We start from the raw sequence: 22042 nt of genomic DNA, 5'->3' as shown, positions 1-22042 counted from the left end.
AAAGTCCAGGATCCACCTCAATCCCTCTGACACTGGTACATGTTTATTATTCAGGCATTACTCTTTCCCAGCTTCTGAACTATCCTACAAAGTCACACTCCCTGGCCCCCTTTGCTGTGTCAGATCTCACTCCTAGTGTGGTTTGGCCTCCCTGGAAGCAGTACAACCACACACAAAAATTTTGTTTCCCTGTGTGAGGAGCACAGCATGGACCAGCAACTGCCTGCACAGGAACACCAGTGGAAAACAAAGGGCACCATGGCTGGCATGAAGAGCACCCACACAGCCCCCCAAATCCCTGCTAGGAACAATTTAACACCACAATGCAGGAGCCTCTCAGCTCACTGGCATAAACAGCATTGGCATCACAAAAAAATACATGTAACATTTTATTTATCAGAGCTGTACAAGTATCCAAAGGTATAGAACATACAAAAATATGGATAGCCAAGTGACTTGTAACAAAGGCTGGTGAGACCCAGCAGGGTGTGGCGGCCACAGGAGAACATCCAGCAGGGGCTGCCTGACTGGGTGTGTGTGGAAAAGCATCACCTGGAGCAGGGACATGAAGAACCCTGGGAGCAGCCAGCATGGCCAGCTTCACTTGCAGGGCAGCACTCTGTTCCCACTCACAGCCACGGGGATGAGCAGCCGGCGGTACTCCAGGGGGAGGTGACGCTCTATCAGCACCCTCAGAGGCACCTTGTCTGTCACCAGCCCCTGCCTGGGGCACAGAGAGCAGGGGACAAACAAGAGCTGTCACTGAAATGTGCTTGCACTCAATGCCACAGCAAAGCTTTCTTGCAGTGATGTGTTTGCATTTAAGAGCTGAAATGCTCTGACTGCTCATGACAAACAAAAACTCGTGTCTGCAGGCAGCTTCTGAGCTCCTGTGCAGGGTGCAATGCAGGACTGCCCACACAGCACAGCAGGCAGACCCAGAGGGGTCCTGCAGAGCAGCTCCCACTGTTTACCATGGGGATGTTCATCTGTATTGATCAGGGCCAAAGTAGAGGCTCATTCTTTCTAAATTCACAATCCACCTACTGTGGGATAAATTCCACCCTTTGAAGATGTGCACAGAATGATGGGACAGAAGGAAATAGCTCAGTACCCAGATTTGGCATTTGCCAACTGGGCAGGCTATGGAGTTTTCCTGTACACCATTTAGCTGACTGGCCTGAAAAAATCAGCATCTCCCAGTTTTGTAAAAAGAAAGGAAGTGCAAAATTTATTTACACTTCCCATGTGGAAGGAACAGAGATGCTGTTCTTATGCATGAGCCAGCAATTCCTGATCTCTTTATGAGCAGTAGCAAGGCAGAAAGACATCTAGAACAAGGTGAAACAGCAAGTGCATGGAATTCCCAAACCAGGACAAGGAACCCACTGTGCCTCCTGGCCTGTTCATACCCCAGCACACCCCTGTCAGATGGGAAAATAAAATCTCTGCATCAGGACAGCAACAGATTCTTTTTTATCAGCAGCACCAGCTCACCTACACAGGCCCATGCAAAGCCAGAGTCATCAGCTGTGCCCTGCACTATCCCCCAGGTGACTTTAACATCACATTTGAAACTCTTCCAGTGCAGATTAAGAACAACCACCCAGAGTAAGGACTTTAAATGGAAACTGGTGGATTGCTTCAGGCCTCACAGAGAGCTTCCAAGCCAAGAATAAATCCCTTGTGTTTTGGTGACAGAACAAAGTAAATCCAGGCAGGAGCTGGGGCAGCTGTGAACGTCCAGAGGACAAAACAGCAGTGAGGCAGCTCTGAGAACAGCTCTTCAGGCTGCTGTCCAGCAATGTCACTGTTAGGAGAGGCCAGCCCTGCCCACCCAGGCTGGGGGCTCTTTCTCCTGCTCTTGAGAGGAACTGTCAGTTTGCACCCCAAGGATCAGCCTGTGCAGCAGCAGGAAGAGCTGTATTTTGTTTGGAAGAGCAACTCACCAAAAAGGACAGCAGGACATGTGAAAATGCTCAGTGTCAGCTGCAGATGATTTCAGCAAAGAGATCACTCAGGGATGCAAACAGTGCAGCCCAGCCTCCCTCTTAGCATTTTTCTACTACTTCTACACATTCTACACAAATCCCTCTCCTCTTGGGTCCCTCACTACTACTTCTAGTCCTTCCACCATCACCAAGTGGTGCAACCCAAGCCCAGGGATGGCCCCTGGGACAGAAGTGGCCTCACACAGAGTCAATCCCAGATCCCACACTATGCAAACTCTGCTGGTGGCACATTCTGGCAACAACCAGGTGTTACTGGGCTCTCAAAGCACCACCAAACACGACTGCAGATCAGTAACAACCCTTCCATTCATTACCTTCTCATGAGGACTTCCAGGTCAGCCTCCTCCACTGTCTTCCTCCCTGCATGGTGGCTGTAAGCCTCCAGATCATCACTCAGCTGCTTGAAGTATCTGTCTGAGCTGAGGGGGAAAATCAAAGCAGATCAAAGCTGGTGTGAACAGCAGCTACTCACCCCTTCTGCAGGGCAAGCTGCACCACAGCTGCTCCTTGTGCAGGTCACAGCCTGCCAGGGAAAGCTGGGGGAGAACAAACTCTCCAGCCCATGAACAAAGCTTGGCTTCTCAGCCCAGGCTCCCTGGAACTTCAGTGCCAAGACAGCTGTGAAACAGCTGCACAACCAGAACCCTTCCCAAACTTCTCACAGCTGCAGGAGCAGGGGTTGACACCAGTGACAGAGAAATCAGCACTGAGGCAGATACTGGCTGCTGCAGTGACAGTGCTCAGACAATACACAGATTTTCCTCATGAAAGCCACAAGGTCTAAGGGTGCAAAAAGCTGAGAAACCTGGATTCCAATGGAACACTGCACACCTTCACTGTGCCCAGCATGATGGCCACTGTCCAGAGCCACCCTGCTCATGGAAATTGATACAGACAATCTGTATGCTACAATTTGTTGGGATAAAACCCAGATGCTCCTGAAAGGCAGCATTGATCAGATACCCACATGGCAATACAAAGCACTTTCCACATTTCTGCCCATTTTTATCAAGCCTCCCAAGACTTTTTCCAGCTGAAGAGAGATGGCTGTCAGCTTGTCAGTAGCACTCTCAACACGTTTACTTCAGGGGAGAAAAGAAAGGAAAAAACCTCAATAGTAAAAATAATGGAAAGAGCAGTTTGTTGCTACATACCATTTTTCAACAATTTGGAATGCATCTCTGGTCACTGGCATTTTAGCAAAATGTCTGAATATCTCCTTTATCAAACTCCTGGGTATTTGAGGCTCCCGTGGTTTCTTCTGGGATGTTCTCAATCTCTTTGGAACTGTCTTAAGCTGCAGCTGCTTCAGGGGAGAACTTTGAGGAAAACTGAAAATTCACACATTGAATGAAGAGAGAGGCAGAGGACACCAGGCTGAGTTTGGAGAAACCCTAAGCTGAACTGGAAGGGATAAGAACTACCCTGAGCTCTTCATTCTTTCTCCATCCCAATTCTTCAAAACTCTCATGGCCACACAGGGCAGTTTGCAAACAGTTCATGTGGCATCCTGGCCTTGACAGAAGCAATCCAGGCTCAAGTTGCCTTGATCCCAGAGTGCTCATGTAACACACTCTCAGCAAACTGGAGTTCTCTGCAGTACATGACTGCAGATTCCACTGCATCCCTGCAATATCCCCTTTAAAGTAGTGCACAAAGTTTGATGCACCCCTGCATCTATGGACGGGGGAAACTGCTCTGCAGGGAATCCTTCTACACTATTAAAAACTTCAGTGGGGGCTTTTTTTGTGGGTTGTAGGGTTTCCCACCCCTCCATTAAACAAGACTGTAAGTCCTAAGGGAAATTACAATTATCGTCCATTCTAAAATAGGAAAAATTGTAATATGGAACAGTTAAGTGAAATCCATGGATTCACTCATATCTAATTGGAAAACAACAGAAAAAATTAGAATCTCAGGCTAACACATGCAAAACCCCAGAGAGGGTGTGTGGATCACTTGACTCTCTCCAGTCCACCCATATGTGGGCAAAAGAATTTTGTCTTCTTGTTCATTGCTTTAATAGACAAAGCTCTAAAGTCATGGGCTAGAAGACTCCTCCTGTTCCCTAGGACCCACAGCTAGTGCTTCTGATGAAAGCAAATTTCTAGTCAAGAGACTGCAAGTGTTAACTAATTTGGAGTAATGCAGAGGACAGGTTCACTTTCTGCCTCTAAGAGAGCTCCATTTTAGTCAGCACATGGCAACTGCACACAGCTTCAGGCTTCTGCAGTCAATACAAGCAGGTACTCCAGGTGATCAGTGCCTTGCCATCTGTAACTCCCCCTCTTCTGCAAGGGCCTCTGCATCTGGAGTCTATGGCTCCAGAGTGGCTTACCAATTGAAAAACTCCTAGGAAAAGTTTTGATGTTTAGCACAAGAAAATATGACAAGAATGCTCACTGGAAAGCCTCAAGGCATCAGACCTGCCCTGGAAGAGCACTGACATTCACTCACAGACTTCAGCACTGCTCACTCCCTGTGGCAGCTGCCAGAGCAGCTGGCAAAGCCAGGCTCTGCTCTGCCCCCAGCCCCACCTCTGCCAGGCTACACAAGGCTCGGGCTTACCTGGGAGCAGAAGGTTTTGCAGGTTTTGCTGACAGCAGGAGGTTGTGGGCTGGAGCTCGGACAAACTCAGGAGTCTTCATGGAAACCTCTGGGGAAAAAGTACTGGAGGAACTGAGGAACTGAAGTGTCTTCCCAGAGCTCCTGGAGCAGCAGTGCTGCCACAGCAGACACAAACCCAGCCAGCTCCCACATGGCTGTGTCCCACAGCACCCTGAGCCAGCAGGGCTGCTGCAGTGCCACCCCCCAGCTCCTGTCACACGGGCTGGTGGCTCCCCTTGGGCTGGCCAGGCTGCAGGGACACACACTCAGGGCCAGACTGCAGTGGCTGATGGCTGGGTTAATTTAGGTTGCCACAAAGCTGCAGCCTTTTTAACCAGAGGGAACTTCAAAGTCTAGAAGTTACCTCTGTCATCTTGCTAAGCCACTGGCAAATTCTCCTGGACAAAGGGACAAGCTGAGCTACAGAGTCACATTGCAAGGGCCAGACTATAAACCTCTCCCTGTCTGCAGATTTTCATAACTCCCTCCAGGCAAGGCTCCTGTTATCAGCATCTCACCTGCTCTCTGCTATGAACCCACAGCAGTTTCCTCCAAGTCTAATCTGCCTTGTCTTTAACTTCACTCTTGAACTTCTTCACTTCTTAACAAGTGAGAGCAGGACAGAAAACAATGTAACAGAAGTGCTGAGCAGATTCCTTACCTTGACTTTCAGGCTGCTCAGCTTCATCCTCAGCAGCCTCTCCCACTGAACTATCCAAATGTAGCACCATAGCCTGGTCCTGTAGTTCATCTCCTTGTTCATCAGTTTCATCTACTGGAGTCACCTCAGGTTTTTCAAATGAGGAAAAGGCATGAGAGTGCCTGCCCAGACTTACAGCTCCAATGCCTCTGGTAATCTCATGTTCTAGATTTCCAAAACAGAAAAAATAAAGCACTGAAACAAAGATCTTTGCCTGATTCTGGAGCTTCCACTAGTAAATTTTAACCAAAGATACCTGCTGTAACTATGCATTTCTAAACACTACTGCCAGGACAATTTTGGTTTCCCCTTTAAACAAAATGCAGTCTTCCAGCTTAAAATTACAAAATCAGTTTGTTATTTCCCCAGTAATTAGTCCAGCTTCCAGAAAACAAAGGAAGTTAAGCGTCCCTCTCAGCACTGATGCCAGCCATGCAGCATAAGAGCACTGTGGCACTACAGAGAGCTGCCAGCATTAGAGGTGTCCTCACCAGTTGTGGGAGAGCTGTGGGCTCCAGTGCTGCCTTCTTCCACTTCCTTTCCTGCTGAAGGAGCCACTTCTGTTTCACCTCTGCTGGCACGTCCTGCAGTTATCTGCAATTCTGCTTTTTCAGCCAGTTTCTTCTCCAAATGTTCAGAATGTCCAGCACTTGTACCATGTTCTGCAGCTAAAATAAGAAATTCTATCATACATCTTACCTACAAAAAAACTCCAACCAACCACCAGCACACAGTTCAACCACCACTGGCATTATTTGTGATAAATAAATAAGTAAGAAAAGCAAATGCAGTTCCCTTGACAGCTAAGAAATGTCCAACTTTTCCTGTGTTTGCCCCACAGCCACCTAATTAGGGGCCCATCAGACCCCAATGAAAGAATTTTACTTACAGTAAGCAGGGCTCCTCCAGATCTGCCATCTCTATGGCCATTTTCAATTTTGGTGATTGTGTAAAAGACCAATTTCTTTTCCTTTAAATCTAACAATACCTGGAGTTTGTGCTCAGATTCTCCTCCTCATTTCCTCCATTTTTCTGAATAAACAATTTTGTAAGAGATATATTCCATTGTGGAGAGAAGAGAGCCTAGAGTGGTTTTAACCATGCAGGACAAGCCTCTGGCATGCAGGATAAGAAATAATACAGACAATGACTTGCTTGTGTTTAAAAACTTGAGCTACTGACTACTTAAGTATTCCTTTTTCCTTTATACTACATATATATTCCACATATCTGTTACTATGCAGCTCAGTTAAGCAGAAACCCACACAGGTAATTACTTGGTGAAAATTGGGCACTCTGACATCACGACACACATGACAATGCTGTCACTTACTGAAGGGTTTGGAAATTTTGGCTGAGTCCAGAACCAAAAGCTGTCAAACTGCACTTTTACCATTCTCTCCAGCAACTGGGGGTTTTCACACTGAGAAGTAGAAATGTGGCAAGGCCTTGGGACCCCCAAACCCAAGTGAAGGGCACAAGGAAATGTGGCCAAAGGTAGTGCAAAAATCAGTTATATCAATTTACTAACCAGAATATTGGGCTGCCTACATCAACACAGGGCCTAAAGTGCAGTGCAATATTAAGCAGCTTAGATTAGCCAGATGAGGGCTCTTCATCTTTCCTATGGGAAGCTGAGCAGTAGTACAGATCTGCCAAAACATATGAACCTTGATTCCACTTCCAATCACAGCCCACTTTTAGAGAACTTGTCTGGAAATGACCAAGGATTTCTGGTATGTCTTGAAATAAATTATTTCCAGCATCTACTGTACAATTAAGTCTTATTTTAATCTGAGTAAAATAAGTTTTATTTTACAAGTCACCTGAAAAACTCTGTTTAAATCAGATTATACTCCATTCCCTTTCTACAATTAAAGTACTTCTAACCCTCTTGGGAAAATCTTTTCCTGTTCCACTCCATTCTCTGTATTAATCATCTCTTCTTCTGTATCACTTACTTCTAGGTCTTCAATTATATGGGACACAACTTGTCTCAAATGCATGTGGGAAACATTGAGAGTGACTGGGGATCCCAAATGTGTACTTGAACCTTTGGAGGGCAGAGAGGAGTTCCATCTATACACACCTAGAACAGATCATTAATGTGTCTCCTGACAGCTTTTGGAATTTTCTTTTAACCTTCCTGGTAAATACAAAACCAACCAAGGAGGGAGAAGAAGACACACAGGAAACATTTGTGTGTACTTCAAGAAGTTTAGGGAGTTGGCATCGAACCTTAGGAACCAGTTGGAAAAATCTTTGCAACTGTTTTTCAGCTGACACTGAGGAGCAACCCCACCAGTAGCCTCCTGTGGTAGAGCAGAACTATGTCACCATTAACATCTGACATTAATGCCTTACTAACTCCAGCATCTTAAAGATCAGCTCATTCCCCCTCCTCTTCCCCTCACTGGATCCAGTCCCCTGTTTCACATCCTCCACACTCTGCATTATCTTTCCCTTTGTCCTAAAAATGCCTGCCATTGGAGCTCTCTGAGCACCTAACCTTTTCCTGTTCATTCCTTCCCTTGTCCTTTCAAAACAACTTTTGCCTGGTTCAAGCAGTATGAGGAAAACACTGTGCTCCCATTTACACAACCAGGACAAGGCCAGGGAAATGAATGCCAAGGAGAGGCACCAGGGGAAAACTGGCAAGCAACAGGAATTGCAAAGCATTGGTACAGAGTGAGCAGGGAGGCCTCAGCCCAAAGAGTTTTAAGGCCCTGAAGACAATGGAGAGGTTGACTGTGACAAATAAGTGACCATACCACAGTGAAGGTCTGGACTAGGAACTTCCAGAGATTCCTTCCAAGTCTGTCCACATGCCCTACATATTGTCTCCTTATTTTTGTGACCAATTTAGGGTTCCCACTTCTGGGGTCCCAGTGCAAAGGAGAGAAGGACACAGAGGAGAGCCCAGCAAAGGCCCACCAGGACTGAAGCATCTCTCCTAGAAGGAAAGGCTGAGAGAGCTGGGACTGCTCAGCCTAGAGAAGAGAAGGCTTAGGGCAGATTTACCAACATACACAAGTGCCTGAAGGCAGGGTGCGAGGCAGGAAGAGCCAGACTCTTCCCAGTGATGCCCAGGGCCAAGAGAAAAGGCAACTGGCACAGACTGGAAAATGGGAGGCTCCATCTGAACAGAAGGAAGGCAGTTTGCAGTCAATACCCTTGGAGACTCCTAAGAGCCACTTATGGTCCTGGGCAACTGCTCTGTGTGGCCCTGCCAGGGCAGAGGGCCAGGAGAAAATAACCTTGAGGTCCCTTTCTACCTCAGCCACTCTGTGAGTTCAGATAACACCTGCTAAGCCTTAACCCATAGTACTCACTGCAAACCAGCTCTTCTTCAGTAACAGAAATCTCTGCCACTGGGTTACTCTGCTGGGAGTGATCTTGCTTTTCTTCTCCCTGTTTTGCAGGAGTTTCTGGAGATACATGACTCATTCTGTCAAAATGCTCATTATCAAGGCTTGTGCTCTTGGAGTATCTTTGGGTCCTTCCCTGGTTTGTGCTCACACTGGATACCAGGCCCTCCAACCTTGCTTCCTCTTGATCTGCATCAGAAATTGGGCTTCTCTGTGCTGAAGTTTTTGAATCTGACAGCTGGGGTTCAAGAGCAGACAATTTATTTTGGCTCTCTTCATCCAGCTGGGGCTGAACAAAGAGCTCTGTGCTATTCATCATCATTTCTGCATCACTGGTCAGCAAGCTTGTTCGAATCCCAGATGCAGATTGTGAGTCCACAAGATCATTCTGTCCTGTTGAGAAAGTTTTTAAACAAAGTTTGTGTGAAAAACTGTTCAAGGTCACAGGGACACACTATACTACCAGGACTTGTGCAATTCACTATTTTAGTCATTCAACCAAATTTTACTCCTCTTCAACAGATCCAACACTGACACTGTACGACCCCACTTCTGTGCCCACAACTCTCCCCACCAAACAACAGGGATCTCAGTAGCCACAGATGAAGAGGATCCCCAATAATTCCTGTGGTTTAATGACCAAACTGGGCAAAGTACACATTTAGGTGCATAGAATCAAAGGAACTGCCAAGGCAGAACTTCATTCTAACCCTGCCTCCCAAATCCCACACTCTATTTCTGTCAATGAGTTAGTAAATTTTAAATTCTAAAATACAGACCATGCTGCAGTAAATGCTTCTAAAAGCCCCTTTAATGTAAGGCCCAAAAGAGAAATAACAGCACTAAAGAAACCTTTGCTCTTCAGCAGGTTCTGTTCCACTCTGCCTTCAAAGGCTTGCATGTCAACAGCCCTGCGGGTTTTGGGCCTCCTCAGCAAACCCCTCTTCTCCACGGTGTCTGGGGCCAGCAGGGAACCCACAGACATGCGAAGGGACCTGCAAAAGGAAGGGAAAATTGTCAAAATCAAACACCCCACCTTCCCCCTCAAAGTACATGATGGCTCTAACAGTGACACATTTCGCACAACTAGGAGAAATTTCCCCAAAAAACCCTTGAAGGTCATGGGTCGGTATTACAGCGACTTGAGTGCGTCGCTGGGGGTGAGAGAAAGACGAGAATTTTGTTTCTTGATTAGAAGGTTGGATTTATTGATATATGATATATAATACATTATAACTATACTAAAGAGAATAAAGAGAGAAGTTGCAGATGCTGCTAAGCTAAGAATAGAAAGAAAAGAATCTATAACAAAGTTTCGTGTCTTGGGAATCTTTTTCGAGCTTGCTCTTGTGATTGGTTTTTAATGGTATACATGGAACAAGAACTAATCACAGGTGCATTTTATTGCATTCTACAGCAGTTGATAATAATTGTTTACATTCTCTTCTGGGGCTTTTGCTTCCCAGAAGATGCACGAATCTGAAAGAAAAGATTTCTATGAAAAAATGTTTGCGACAGGTCAGTCTTTGAATGAATTGTTTATTTTCATACCATCACCCAACATCAGGATATGTGTGACAGAGATCAGGAAGCAGACTGTTTTAAAGCTTCCCTGAGAAACTGCAACACTGTAGCTGACAAAAGGGTCAGGAATTTTAAAAATCTTAACATAACAAAAAATAAAAAAGGGGGGAAAAAAGTTTGATATTAAAGACATACCCTAGATGACAATGGGTTGGTAGGAAGACTTCCCAATAAGTTTAAGAATCTACTTATTATCAATACTCTCAGCAAAGTACAGCTACCAACACACTGTGACTGGTTTAAGAGAGAGCTGACAGCAACACCTGAAGCACAGGAAATGTTTCTCACTGCAGGAGTTTTGCACCCTGAAGACTGACCATGCTCAATGACCTCCTGTCCCTCTCTCCAGGCAACCCAGTTAAAAAGGGGGTTCAGAGGGTTCAAAGACAGAAGTACAGAATGCAGCCCCAAAAAGCATCTTGTGTGGCACCCCAGGCAAGGGCTGCAGTGAGAAAGGTGAAATAATGTGCTGATTTTGGCCAGGGTCATTTGCAAAGTACACAGGCAACACCAGAAAGTAAGTGCTTTGACTCACTAAAAAGCTTTTAAAGTCCAGAAAATACTGCATAGATACAATTGATGTGATAAAACTATGAATAGGCAGGGATAATATTCTAAAGTATATTGTGTATTGATTTATGTTATTTTCTAAGGTATACTGTGTACTGATGTATATAATATTCTAAGGTATCTTGTCTACCAATTTACTGCTGGAAGCATGAGAATGAAAGGAAAAAAGGAATGATCCAAGCAAGTGAAAAGAGGAGCCACAGTAGCAATACAAACTAGACCAAGCCAGGCACACAGTGCAGAGGCACAGTCTCTGAAAATCAAAAGGTGTGAGTGCAACACCTGGAAATTCCATCAGCAGAGGGGCAGATGCCTGTGTTATAACACTAATACAGGTCTTGAACACAAACCCAGGCATCTGCACTGTTCAGATGTGACCACAGCCAGGACAGACAGAATTTAAGACATTTTAAGTTAAACTCACCGAGTCATAACTGTGCTGTCCAACGCTGACTGAGCTGGAAAAAGTGAATGGCAAATTAGCTGAGAAATTACCCTTTACACACCAGGCTACAGGAACATCCCAATGGATCTCCCTCTTTTCAGAGCCAGCCATGCTACAATCCTCAAACATCATATTTTGGTACAAACAGAATTAGATAACAGGATCACTTTACTGTTTCTTGTCTACATTTCAGAACTGTACATTAGAAATCTAATAAGCAATTTCTGAAAGGGTAAGAAAATAGTTATTTCAATGAAAATTTAACATGGCACATACTCTCAGATTTAATAATTTTAATGTTACCACACTCATAACAAGATGTTAGGTCTTAGTCACAACCACCCTTCAGCAACCCAATCCAAACACATCTGGAGTTTTAGAAACACAGGTAACTATTCCACAGACTCTTGATGAAACTGGAACTCAAACCTGTTCTGCTCACAAAGAACTTTATCATTATTTTATATAATTGTAATGGAAAGTATGCAGTTCTTTGTATTTTAGAGTTTCTAGAACTGAGTCTCCAGGGTTCTTCTGGAGACACTTCAAAACTCAAAAAGTACCAAGTTGCAAAAGTAGTCAGGAAATTATATACTTTTTTTTTTTTTTTTTTTTTTAATTATATACAGTTGTGGCAGAGCCTAGAACTTGGCTTTAAAAGGTTTATTGAAAATTTGATAGGATGGGGGCCTTTACTTTCTCCATTTTCCCCTTTGCATGAGATATTGCAATCCGGATTGCAAACCTACAACTGGGCAGCTTCTGACAGCTGAGCTGAGCAGGTGAGAAGCAGCTGACAGCAAATGCAGCTCTGAGCCAGGTAATTCTTGACTGCAGCCTTACCTTGGTACTGGGGAAGTCGTCTCTCTGCTGCCCTCTCAAATTCAGAAATGCTGAATTTCCTTCTCTTCTTCTTCATATTGAACACAGTGATAGATGTGTCCTCAGGAGCAACATCTGGCAGCTGCAATTCCCCCCTGCCAAAACAAACCAAGCTGCAGAGGCATTTCTGATAATCCCACCTGACAAGATGCAATTCTGATGACTGAAACATGAGAAGTCCTGCTCCCCAATCCCACCACAGAAACTGCAGCTACAACAGCAGTGTAATAGAAGTGCAATAAAAGTGCAAATTATAAAAAAACCCTACTTACATGCTGGAAACCCTCTTAGATGGGACTTCTGAATGAGCTTCTTCTGTGTCTTCATGGTTAGATATCTGAGGTGCCAGTGGTGAAACTTGGGGCTCTGCCAACAAACCAGAACATTTCCTTTCCTCAATTCAACACAGCAGAATGTCACATCTACACTACAGGCTGTAAATAAGATTTACTAGAAGGTTAAAATAAAGACCTAGTGAAAACTGTGTGGGTCTGCTCCTGGGAAGGCTGGCAGTGACAAAGCCAGTGGTGACAGGGGGCAGCAGAATAACTCACAGCTGATCCTACAGACAAAGGCAGCACAGGATCATGTGCTCAGTCACCAGGATAAGAAGACCAAGTGAAGAGGGTTTTGAAGAGGATCTTCAAAGCTCTGATTTCACCAGTGCAAAGCCTGGTCTCTCAGGCAGTTGTATCCTGAATTCAGGTGCCCTGAAGCGACTCTGCTACATATATCAGTCATACAACAATCTGATTTCTGTTTTAGGGAAAAGATAACGGGCCACCAAAGAACACCCTCTGTTTTCTTAACTTTCCAAAACCATTGTTTTTCTGATCTCAATTCTCCTGAAAAACAGAGACTTACGGTTCTGCATGACTCTCTTGAGCATAAGCCGTGGTGTGCCATTTTTGAGATCAGGGAACACTACCAGTCTCTGCTTTGCCAAGGTGCTCCTGACAGATTTACTCTTCTTTTCTACACTCGATCCAGTCTAGAGGGAAATCAAGAGACAAGCAATTCAAAGCTAGTTTTTTTATTATTAAAGACCCCAACACCAAAAACATCCACCACCCATGTTCTAATAACAAGCTAAGCAAGCTGATAAGAAACTTTTCTCCAAATTCCAAAGAGATATAGCGCATGCTGGCTTTTTGACAACAGTGACAGTTCCCGTGTGGATGGGAGACAAATCAGCCCGGGGCATGACCCAGGGGGTTCCAGCATGAAACCCTCCTGTGGAATGATCCAGGGGGGTTCCAGTATAAAACCCTCCTGAGGAATCACCCAGGGGGGTTCCAGCATAAAACCCTCCGGTGAAATGATCCAAGGGGGTTCCAGCATGAAACCCTGTGGGATCCCTCCTGTGGGATCACCCAGGGGGGTTCCAGCATAAAATCCCGTTCCTGTGGAATCCTCCAGGGGAGCTCCGGCACGAAACCCTCCTTTGGGCGGGATCCTGAGCGGCCTCAGAGCACAGCCGCCACCCAAACCCGCCGAGCGCCTTTGGGTCAGGGCTTTCGGCCCATTTTCCACGATTAAAGGCGAACAAGCGTGAGGGAGCGGCCTCCGCTCCTGCTTCAGAGGCCTCGCTGCTGTCTCAAACCGGGAGCGACCGGGCGGGGGGCACCGGGCGAGTCCCACGGGACGGTCGATCCCAACAGCGACTCTTCCTCCCTTCTTTCTTTTTTTCCTCCCCTCCCGCCCGCCCTTGCAGGTCCCTCGGGGCACCTGTGCCGCCGCCCGCGCGTTGTGGCCGCTGCGCCTGAGGCCGGGCCTGGCCCGGGGCCGCCCGCCAGCCATGGCGGGCCCGGTAACGGCCCAACGGTTCCCGCCTCCCGCCACCTCTCGCGAGACGCGCGCGAGCGCCGGGAGGGGCCGCGGCGCAGTGTGGGGCGGGTAGTTCCGCCGGCGGCGCGGTGCATTGTGGTCCGCGTAGTTCCGGGGCGGCGGCGGCGGCGGCGGCGAGAGGCCGCGCGGGCCTTGTGGGAGCTGTAGTTCGGCGGGGCCGCTCGCCCCGCTCGCCGCGGGTGTCCCCCCGCCCCGCGAGGCCATGCCGGGCTTCACCTGCTGCGTACCGGGCTGCTACAACAACTCGCACCGCGACAAGGCGCTGCACTTCTACACCTTCCCCAAGGACGAGGAGCTGCGGCGCCTCTGGCTCAAGAACGTCTCCCGGGCGGGCGTCAGCGGCTGCTTCAGCACCTTCCAGCCCACCACGGGCCACCGCGTCTGCAGCGAGCACTTCCAGGGCGGCCGCAAGTCCTACCTGGTGCGGGTCCCCACTATCTTCCCGCTGCGCGGCGTCAACGAGCGCAAGGCTCAGCGGGCCCGGCGCCCCCGCCCCGCCGCCGCCGCCGCCGCCGCCCCGCAGGGCCCCACGGCCGCCGCCGAGGCCCCTGCAGGGGGCGCGGCCGAGGACGTGAAGCCCATCGACCTGACGGTGCAGGTGGAGCTCGGGGCCGCCGCCACCATCGGGCCCAGCCCCGTGCGGCTGCCGGTGCCGGTACCGGCGGCGGCGGCGGCGGGGGAGGAGAGCCCGGTGGAGGGCGGCCCCCCCGATCACTCGTACTCGCTGTCGTCGGGCACCACGTCGGAGGAGCTGCTGAGGAAGCTGAACGAGCAGCGCGACATCATCGCGCTGCTGGAGGTGAAGATGAAGGAGATGAAGGGCAGCATCCGCCGCCTGCGCCTGGCCGAGGCCCAGCTCCGCGAGGAGATCCGCGAGAAGGACCGGCTGCTCCACGCCGCCAGCGCCGGCACCCGCAAGCGCCACGGCCTCTGAGCGCTGCCGGCGCCCGGCCCGGCGCGGGGCTCTCCGTCCCGGAGCCTCCGCCGCCCTCGCTGCGGTGCCGGGCACGGCAGAGATGGGACGGACCGCGGCCCCTCCGTGCCCGGCTCTGCCCACGCCACAGCAGCCCCCGGCTGGGCAAGGCCGTCGGGTTCCCCCGCCTGGACTGGATCAGCTCGGTGCCCAGCGCCGTTATCGCCCCGACGTTGTCTCCGGTGTCACCTCACGCCGGGCCCATCAAACCCGCCGTGTGCGGGGTCAGAACGCGCTGCTCGTAGCGTGGATGGGACCCGAGCCGTCTCTAAGTGGACGTAGGGTATCGGTTTTCAGCAAATAAACTCGCTCTGTGTCAAGTGAGGTAACAGCAACACTACCCTGGAGAAGGCGTGTCCGACTGCCCTGGGCGCTGTCCCCATCGCAGGATGGTCGGTGATGTCGCGTTCAGCCTCGCTCAGTGGAGGAAAGCTTTAGAAACCCTCTCAGGGTGATGTGTTCTTCAGTAAATTACTGATGCCATAAAAGACTGCTGTTCCTAGCGTGACAGAACCCCCAGATTAAAGAGTGTTCTTGTACCCGTGTAGTTTCTGCTTTCTCTGCAGCGTGTGTGTATTGGTTACAGATGTCTCCATGCTCTTGACACCAGTAAGGATTACAGTCTGGTACAAGGAACACGGTGGCATTTAACAGCTGTAGTTTATCTCATTGGCTTAAGACTCCCTCTAATGAAATGGAGGCTTTGTAACACATTGGAATTTTAATCCTTGGCTTTCGTTCTGAGATCCAGGATGAAACAGAAGTGACTTTACCTGCAGTGGTTGCAAACCTTTCCTGTCTAATCCTAAACTAGTTGGCATGACTAATAATCTGTACATTAGGCAAGACCATACTAAAACCTGCTTGTGTGTTCTAAACCAAGATTTACGAGTATTGTAACAAATCTATGTGGAATGGTTGTGTAGTTTCTGTTTCTAGCCAGCATCAGTCCCTTCACTTTCTGCAACAGGAAACCAAATCAGCGTTGGCTAGAAAGAGGGTGGAGTGAGGGTAGCAAAGCCACGGGTTTGGCTTGGTTATGCACTTCCAGCCTGGCTGGTGGAACACATCCCTCAGCAGCTTGGAGGAGGAGGAGAAGGGGAGTGTGTGGTGCCCCAGCATGGCCCTGTGGCAATGGGCAATGAGGATGGATGTTGAGAACAAAGAGCACTTCACCACAGTGTGCCCACATTCACCTTGGAGGGAAGAATTCCCAGGTGTTCCCTGGCTCTGTGAGATCCTTCTGGAAGCGGAGTGCATTGTGCTCAGTAGATTGGGATGTCACTTTTACTAAATTTTATAGAGGTATTTTCTAAATGTAAAAAGTATCTTTAGTTTGAAATTATGTAATCTTTGTAACACTGGCTAATGTAGCTTTACAACCATCAGCTTCAACACTGTATACAGCCGAACAAAAGGGCACCGTGGGGTTTTGTAGCCGGAGGTTTCTCTGTAGATCCTGAAGCCAGTTCAGCTCCAGGTTGTCACAGCCTGCTATGTGATGCATGGGTCATTTTTTATTAACGTGTGTGCCAAGTTGGATGGTCATCTGTAAGGATGCTACATGTCTATCCATGCACCAAGTCCTTGCTGTTACTTCAGTTTAATTTATTCTCAATCTGATATGTGGCTCTCCAGCTCTGTGCTGTACTGATTTTTCTGCGAGTCGAGTTAGCGGCGATTTTTTCGTTGGGTTGGTTTGGCTTGTTGTTTTGGGTTTGTTTTTGGTTTCTTTTGTAGGACAAGCAGATACCTGCTCCACCATAGGATCTAACATTTGTGATTGGTCCAGCAGCTCTAGATGCTCCCACCAAGAGAGTCGGCAGCACAACATCCCTCCTTGCAGACGAGGCTGGTTGTGCCTCTGAGCCCGTTCAGAGCGTGCATGTCCTGACAGTCAGGGTACTTTTCCTACCATCAGGAGGCACTTCAGGATGTTCAGCCATTTGGCCTTGCTGGACTGGTTACCTGCTGGACTGTTTGACTTCTCCAGGTTACACTGAGGTGCTAACATGCTTAATTTTAATAAAGTATATTTTGTTTTCTTACGTTTCCTGTCTTCTTGTGGTTTATCTATCTATTTCTGAAAGGTTGTGGCTGTAGCTTTGTCTTTTCTTTTGTAACATCTTTTTTTCACTGCCAGCTCCACAGCTGGAACAGCAGGAATATCTTTACATTCATGTGGGGTGAGGAGGAGGAGTTTGAGCTCAGTTCAGTGTACCACACACCTACCTGCGCAGAGGTTGGAAGCATCAGTCCCAGGGTGCTCTCTGTGCAACCTGGAGGGATTTGAGCAGGGAACCAGGTTTCCCCCGGCATGACTCTCCTGTCTAATGCCTGGTGGAGGAAGGAGAAGGCATGGCCTCCCATGAACCAGCCTAGTGCAGGGAAGAGCTTGCTTGTACTCTTAGGACTTGTAATTCCACTTGCCAGAGTTCCTGGTTTCAGATTGGTTTAGAGCTATTAGTCTCAAGCAAATATATGCAGCAAAAACTTTCAGCTGTGCCTCAACCATCCATTTTTATGTTAAACTGGGATTGTTAAATGCAGTTGCAGGATGGGGAGGTGATGGTCCCACTCTGCTCTGTGCTGGTGCAGCCTCACCTCGAGTTATGGGAGCAGATTTGTGCACCATAGTACAAGAAGTATCTGAGGCTGTAACAGAGCATCCAAAGGAGGCCGTGAGGCTGGTGAAGGGTCTGGAGGGGAAGCCATGTGAGGAGTGGCTTGTTCAGCCTGAAACAAAGGATACTGAGGGCAGAGCTCATTGTGGGCTTCAGTTCCCTCTGAAGAGGCACCAGAGGGGCAATGCTGCTGTCTGTGACCAGTGATAGAACCTGAGGGAACGGCTGAAGCTGTGCGTGGGGAGGTTTAGGCTGGATGTTAGGAAAAGTTGCTTCACGCAGACGCTGGTCGGGCTTTGGAGAAAGCTCCCCAGGGCGGTGTCACAGTACGGCGGTGTCACAGCCAGCGGTCTGATTGAGCTCACGGAACGTGCGCACAACGCCCTCAAGTGTAGCACGGACCGGCAGAGCCGCCCAGCGGTGTCAGGATGGCCGAGCGGTCTAAGGCGCTGCGTTCAGGTCGCAGTCTCCCCTGGAGGCGTGGGTTCGAATCCCACTTCTGACAACTGGAGTATTTTTGCGTTAGGCTGGCCTGTAGTTAATTAGTTAATTGCTTTTAATTGCGCGCTTTTGGTCGCTTTTCTTTTTTTTTTTTCCATTCCCGCTCCCGCCCATCTTCCGCAGCTAAAAGCACCCGCAGGCGGCGCAAAAGTAGCTGTCAGAAGTGGGATTCGAACCCACGCCTCCAGGGGAGACTGCGACCTGAACGCAGCGCCTTAGACCGCTCGGCCATCCTGACCTGCTGGGGCGAAGTCCCTTGTAGCCGCCTCCAATCCCAGATCCCAATCGAACCGCTGTGTCCGGTCACTGCTGGGACAGCCCCGGGACACCCTGAGACACCCCCAGGACAGCCCCGGGACAGCCCCGGGCCCAGCCCTGCGCCACGGGCTGCATTAACGACCTGCGTGATGGGGCCCGGATGCCCTGAGCACATGACACCAAACTGGGAGCAGTGGCTGACAGTCCAGAGGGTCCTGCTACCCACCAGAGTGACCTGGACCAGCCCGGGATACGGGCTGACAGGAATCTCCCGGAGTGGAGGCTGATGAGGCGCTACGCAGATTGACCTGAGAAGCTGGAAGATTTCAAGGCCACGTTGGAGCCAGTCCAAGGGCTTGGAGCAACCTGCTCTAGTGGAATGTGTCCTTGCATGGCAGGAGGTCGGAACGAAATGCCTTAAATCACTTCCAACCCAAATTATTCCAGGATTTAACAAGGAGACGCGTGTCGCCCGGGCCCCGCCGAGGAGCAACGCCAGGCACCGGGATGCGCCGGATGCCACCGAATGTCCCCGGTGAGCACCGAGCAGGACGCGGCTGCACGGAAGGTTGCGGTGTCCCGGGCTGCTCCAGCAGAGCATCGCCGGGATACGGGGAGCGGGGGCCGTCGCGGTGGGGCCGCCCTTTGTCGGCGGTGCCCCGGTACGGGGACACGGCCGCACACCGGGAGCGCAGCGCGGCGCCGGGCGGAGGCTCCGGGGGCTGCGGGGCGGGGGCAGCGGCGGGGTCAGCCCGGCCGCCCCGGAGCCACCCGCGCCCCGCCCGCGGAGGGGCCGTCCCGGGGCCGTCCCGGGGCCGGTGCGCGGCATGGCGGGGCTGCCCGGCGCCGCCAGAGCCCGGAGCGCCTCCCCGGGCTCCCCCCCGGCCCTGGACGGCTCCTTCCTGCTCTCGCCGCTCGGGGGGCTGATGTGCGCCCAGGCCGTGAGTACCGGGGAGGGGGCGCGGGGAAGGAGGGAGGGCATCACCCACTCGGGGGCTTTTCTGCAGCTGGAAACAGCGCGGGCTCTCTTCGGTTGCCACTCCGACCCCATCTCCGCTGTCTAACCCTGAGTAATCCCCAACCCTAAGACAGTGCAGCCTCCTCTCTCCTCCTTCACTCTGTAAACCAGAGGAAAAGTCGGATTCTTGTCCTCACTCCCCTTGCCGGTTGTGACTTCGCTCAGTGCCGGGTGGTTCCCAGTGCCAGGCGCGGGCTGATCCGTGCGGGATCTCCGCAGGGCACAGCCGATGGGTCGGGGTGCGTGGAGCCCGGTGACTCCAGGGGAGCTGTGCTGGGGGTGCCCGTGAGGCTCTCACGCTGCCTGGAACACTCTCAGCTCTCCAGGTTGTCCTTCCAGCCTCTCAGAGGAGCCCAAGGGTCCTTGTCATCATATCGAGCAGCAGCATCACTGCCCGTTGCTTCAGCATCGGAGGCAGCCACAATAATCTCCCGCTGGTGCTGTCCCCGGGACCACGGTGCCGCATGAACGCACAGGGGTGGGAGTTCAGCTTCGGACCGGGCCATTCGTGACCTGCCCACGGTGCTGCCCCTGGGCCTGGGAGCCTCTTTGCTCGCCCCCTCTCCTCGGGGCAGCGTTGTGGGATGTGCCCTGAGCAGCCACTGTGAAACGGCTGGCACAGACCTGGCTCCTGGCTCCAGATTCCAGCCCCTGGGCATGGCTGAGCTGGTGGTGGCATAGAGACAAACGCTCAGGGTAGGGGCTGGGCAGGATGCTGCTGGGGGTGCCTGGTAGAGCGCCAGGAAAGAGAGATGGAAGCAAGGCCAGCAGCCGAGACCTTCCAGCTCTGCAGCTGCTCCCACCTCTGCCGCCCCTTGCTCAGGGCTCGCTGTTAAACCTCGCCCTGCTTTCCCCCGGCAGCAGCTCACGCGTGCCACCTCCCACTCCTGCAGGAGCCCCCTGCGTGGTTCTCCCCAGCACATATTTTGTGATCACGAGCGTTAGAAATGGATGTGACGGACAAGGAGGCATTGTCGGGGCAGCCAGGGCGTTGGGCGCGGGCAGGACAAAGGCTGTTGTGTTCCTTCCATGACAACGGGCGGTGCGGGCTTACACAGGGGCACGGCGGCTTTCCAAGGAGCCCTTCTCCTGCCCTTCCACTGCCCTCCTGGAGTGAGGGGAACACAGCTGCTGTTGGTGCTGGTGTGCCTGGGCTTGTGGGCGATGTTCTGTGCTCCCCCTGCAGGAAGCAGCCCCTGAACAGGTTCCCTTCTCCCCGCACAGGTGCTCGGTTTGCTGGTGTGGTCTCTCATCGCCGCCACAACGTACCACCTGCACGCGGCCTACGGCTGGGTGATGTTCGTGTCCCTCTTCTTCTGGATACTAACGCTCCTTTTCTTGGTGATTTACCTCCTGCAGCTTCATCAGAAGTTCTACATGGTCCCCTGGCCCCTTGTGGTGCGTAGCTGAGAGGGGGTGAGGGGGGATCCCAAGAGGGAAACATCTTGGAAAGGTGGTCTGGGAAGGCTTCAGTCTCTTCTGGGCTGATGGAACCGAGTCCCCTGCACTTTGCACAGTGATGTTGTTTCATTCTGCCCTTGAATTGCTTAGAAAATGCTCAAACCAGAAAGTCCTGTGTCAATCCAGAAAGTTACAGCCACCAACTGCTGCAGTTGTGGGTTCATCCAAAAACCTCCCAGCACAACCTGGGGAGCATTTAATGTATTCTGGGGAATGGGGAGGAATGTGAAGCTGAGGAATGCGAATGCCCGATCCTGAGCCCAGACCTCAGGAGCTCCTCTTTGTTCCCCAGCTGATGATCTGCAACGCCGTGGCCACCGTGCTGTACATCACGGCCTTCGTGACGTGCGCGGCCGCCGTGCAGCCCACGTCCTGGCGGCAGTGGGACTACAACCGGCGAGCCGCCGCCTCCGTGAGTACCGGCGGGAGGGAGGGAGGGCAGGGCCAGGGCAGCCCCCAGCTCACACGGGATGGATGTGTGCTCCTCTTCCAGTTCTTCGCCTGTGTCACCATGATCACCTACGGGGTGAGCACCTTCTTCAGCTTCCGCGCCTGGAAGGGGCTGGGCAGCAACGCGGCCACCAGCCAAGTGAGCGACCACGCGTGAGGAGGAGTGGGCAGCAGAGCCCGGCCACCCTGGGGCCACCCCGGGGCCACCCTGTGCCAGGCTTGGAGCCTCGTGTCCCACCAGGGCCCGTTCTGGGAGCAGCCTGTGCTGGCAGCAGCGCTCAGCACTGGCTCACGTGGATGCTGCCCTGTGGTTTCTGAGGATGCGCCCAGCTGATGTGCCCTCAGCACAACACGGACTCGCTGGGGCTGCGGCTCCTGCTCATCCCCAGGGCTCATCTGGATCCTCAGCAGAGCAGCTCCACTCAGGGGGCTCAGCCAGTCTGGCACAGTGCAGTACTAAAACTGACTAACCCAAGCCCAGGCTCCCCTCTCTGCTCGTTCACAGCTACAGTGTAAGTAATGCAATTAACGAGGTGCAGAAACAGCGGTAGAGCTGGAAGATGAGAAGTGAAGCAAGGGAAGCAGTCGTAACTGCTCTTGGATTGATTTCTAACAATTTGAATAGAGATTTTATGCTTTAAATAAAAACATTCCTGAATCCAGCACTGGAGTCTGTCATGAGAAAACTTGTGAGAAGGCAGCACAGCGTGGTGGGGACAGCAGAGATGGCACTGCAGAGGT

At 50.9% G+C, this 22042-nt stretch overlaps 3 protein-coding genes and 2 non-coding genes across 6 annotated transcripts; 3 read left to right on the top strand and 2 right to left on the bottom strand.

The window, feature by feature from the left end:
* Positions 1 to 501: 501 nt before the first annotated feature.
* CENPT (centromere protein T) lies at positions 502 to 14220 on the bottom strand. The gene is made up of 13 exons (XM_054296290.1): positions 13897 to 14220; positions 13033 to 13159; positions 12441 to 12534; positions 12130 to 12263; positions 11266 to 11299; positions 9540 to 9682; positions 8652 to 9080; positions 5811 to 5987; positions 5281 to 5484; positions 4581 to 4668; positions 3167 to 3343; positions 2327 to 2431; positions 502 to 724 (listed from the first exon to the last, which is right to left on the bottom strand). The coding sequence occupies exons 1-13, from the start codon at positions 14218 to 14220 to the stop codon at positions 601 to 603; spliced, it is 2160 nt and encodes a 719-aa protein (XP_054152265.1). The 3' UTR covers positions 502 to 600.
* On the top strand, positions 14219 to 17037 carry THAP11 (THAP domain containing 11). Its single transcript, XM_054296291.1, has one exon. The coding sequence runs from the start codon at positions 14219 to 14221 to the stop codon at positions 14948 to 14950; it is 732 nt and encodes a 243-aa protein (XP_054152266.1). The 3' UTR covers positions 14951 to 17037.
* Positions 17038 to 18035: 998 nt separating this feature from the next.
* Positions 18036 to 18118, top strand: TRNAL-CAG (transfer RNA leucine (anticodon CAG)). The gene has a single exon. It is a non-coding gene; the product is annotated as a tRNA-Leu (tRNA).
* A 151-nt stretch (positions 18119 to 18269) lies between these two features.
* TRNAL-CAG (transfer RNA leucine (anticodon CAG)) lies at positions 18270 to 18352 on the bottom strand. Its single transcript has one exon. It is a non-coding gene; the product is annotated as a tRNA-Leu (tRNA).
* A 206-nt stretch (positions 18353 to 18558) lies between these two features.
* On the top strand, positions 18559 to 21497 carry PLLP (plasmolipin). 2 transcript variants are annotated; one of them, XM_054296335.1, is made up of 4 exons: positions 18559 to 18907; positions 20615 to 20788; positions 21144 to 21263; positions 21345 to 21497. In XM_054296335.1, exons 1-4 carry the CDS (start codon positions 18899 to 18901, stop codon positions 21456 to 21458), a joined length of 417 nt encoding a protein of 138 aa, XP_054152310.1. In that variant the 5' UTR covers positions 18559 to 18898; the 3' UTR covers positions 21459 to 21497. The 2 variants fall into 2 exon arrangements, with proteins under 2 accessions (XP_054152310.1, XP_054152309.1); XM_054296334.1 differs by lacking the exon at positions 18559 to 18907 and adding an exon at positions 19188 to 19313.
* Positions 21498 to 22042: the final 545 nt, after the last annotated feature.

This window comes from Melozone crissalis, unplaced genomic scaffold, assembly GCF_028551555.1.
Source record: "Melozone crissalis strain CALT ecotype California unplaced genomic scaffold, PUWL_Pcris_2 ptg000007l_1, whole genome shotgun sequence".
NCBI classification, from domain to species: domain Eukaryota; kingdom Metazoa; phylum Chordata; class Aves; order Passeriformes; family Passerellidae; genus Melozone; species Melozone crissalis.
This window is presented reverse-complemented; position numbering and strand designations above follow the sequence as displayed.

Bases quoted from the DNA above. Each gene is read 5' to 3' on its own strand.
- THAP11 (XM_054296291.1), top strand. From the start codon at position 14,219: ATGCCGGGCTTCACCTGCTGCGTACCGGGCTGCTACAACAACTCGCAC.
- CENPT (XM_054296290.1), bottom strand. From the start codon at position 14,220: ATGGCCTCGCGGGGCGGGGGGACACCCGCGGCGAGCGGGGCGAGCGGC. The intron at 9,683-11,265 runs GTGAGTTTAACT...TTCCTTTTGCAG, and splicing joins GACAGCACAGTTATGACTCG to GTCCCTTCGCATGTCTGTGG. The intron at 3,344-4,580 runs GTAAGCCCGAGC...GTGAATTTTCAG, and splicing joins GCAAAACCTTCTGCTCCCAG to TTTTCCTCAAAGTTCTCCCC.
- PLLP (XM_054296334.1), top strand. From the start codon at position 19,200: ATGGCGGGGCTGCCCGGCGCCGCCAGAGCCCGGAGCGCCTCCCCGGGC. The intron at 19,314-20,614 runs GTGAGTACCGGG...CTCCCCGCACAG, and splicing joins GGCTGATGTGCGCCCAGGCC to GTGCTCGGTTTGCTGGTGTG. The intron at 20,789-21,143 runs GTGCGTAGCTGA...TTTGTTCCCCAG, and splicing joins TGGTCCCCTGGCCCCTTGTG to CTGATGATCTGCAACGCCGT.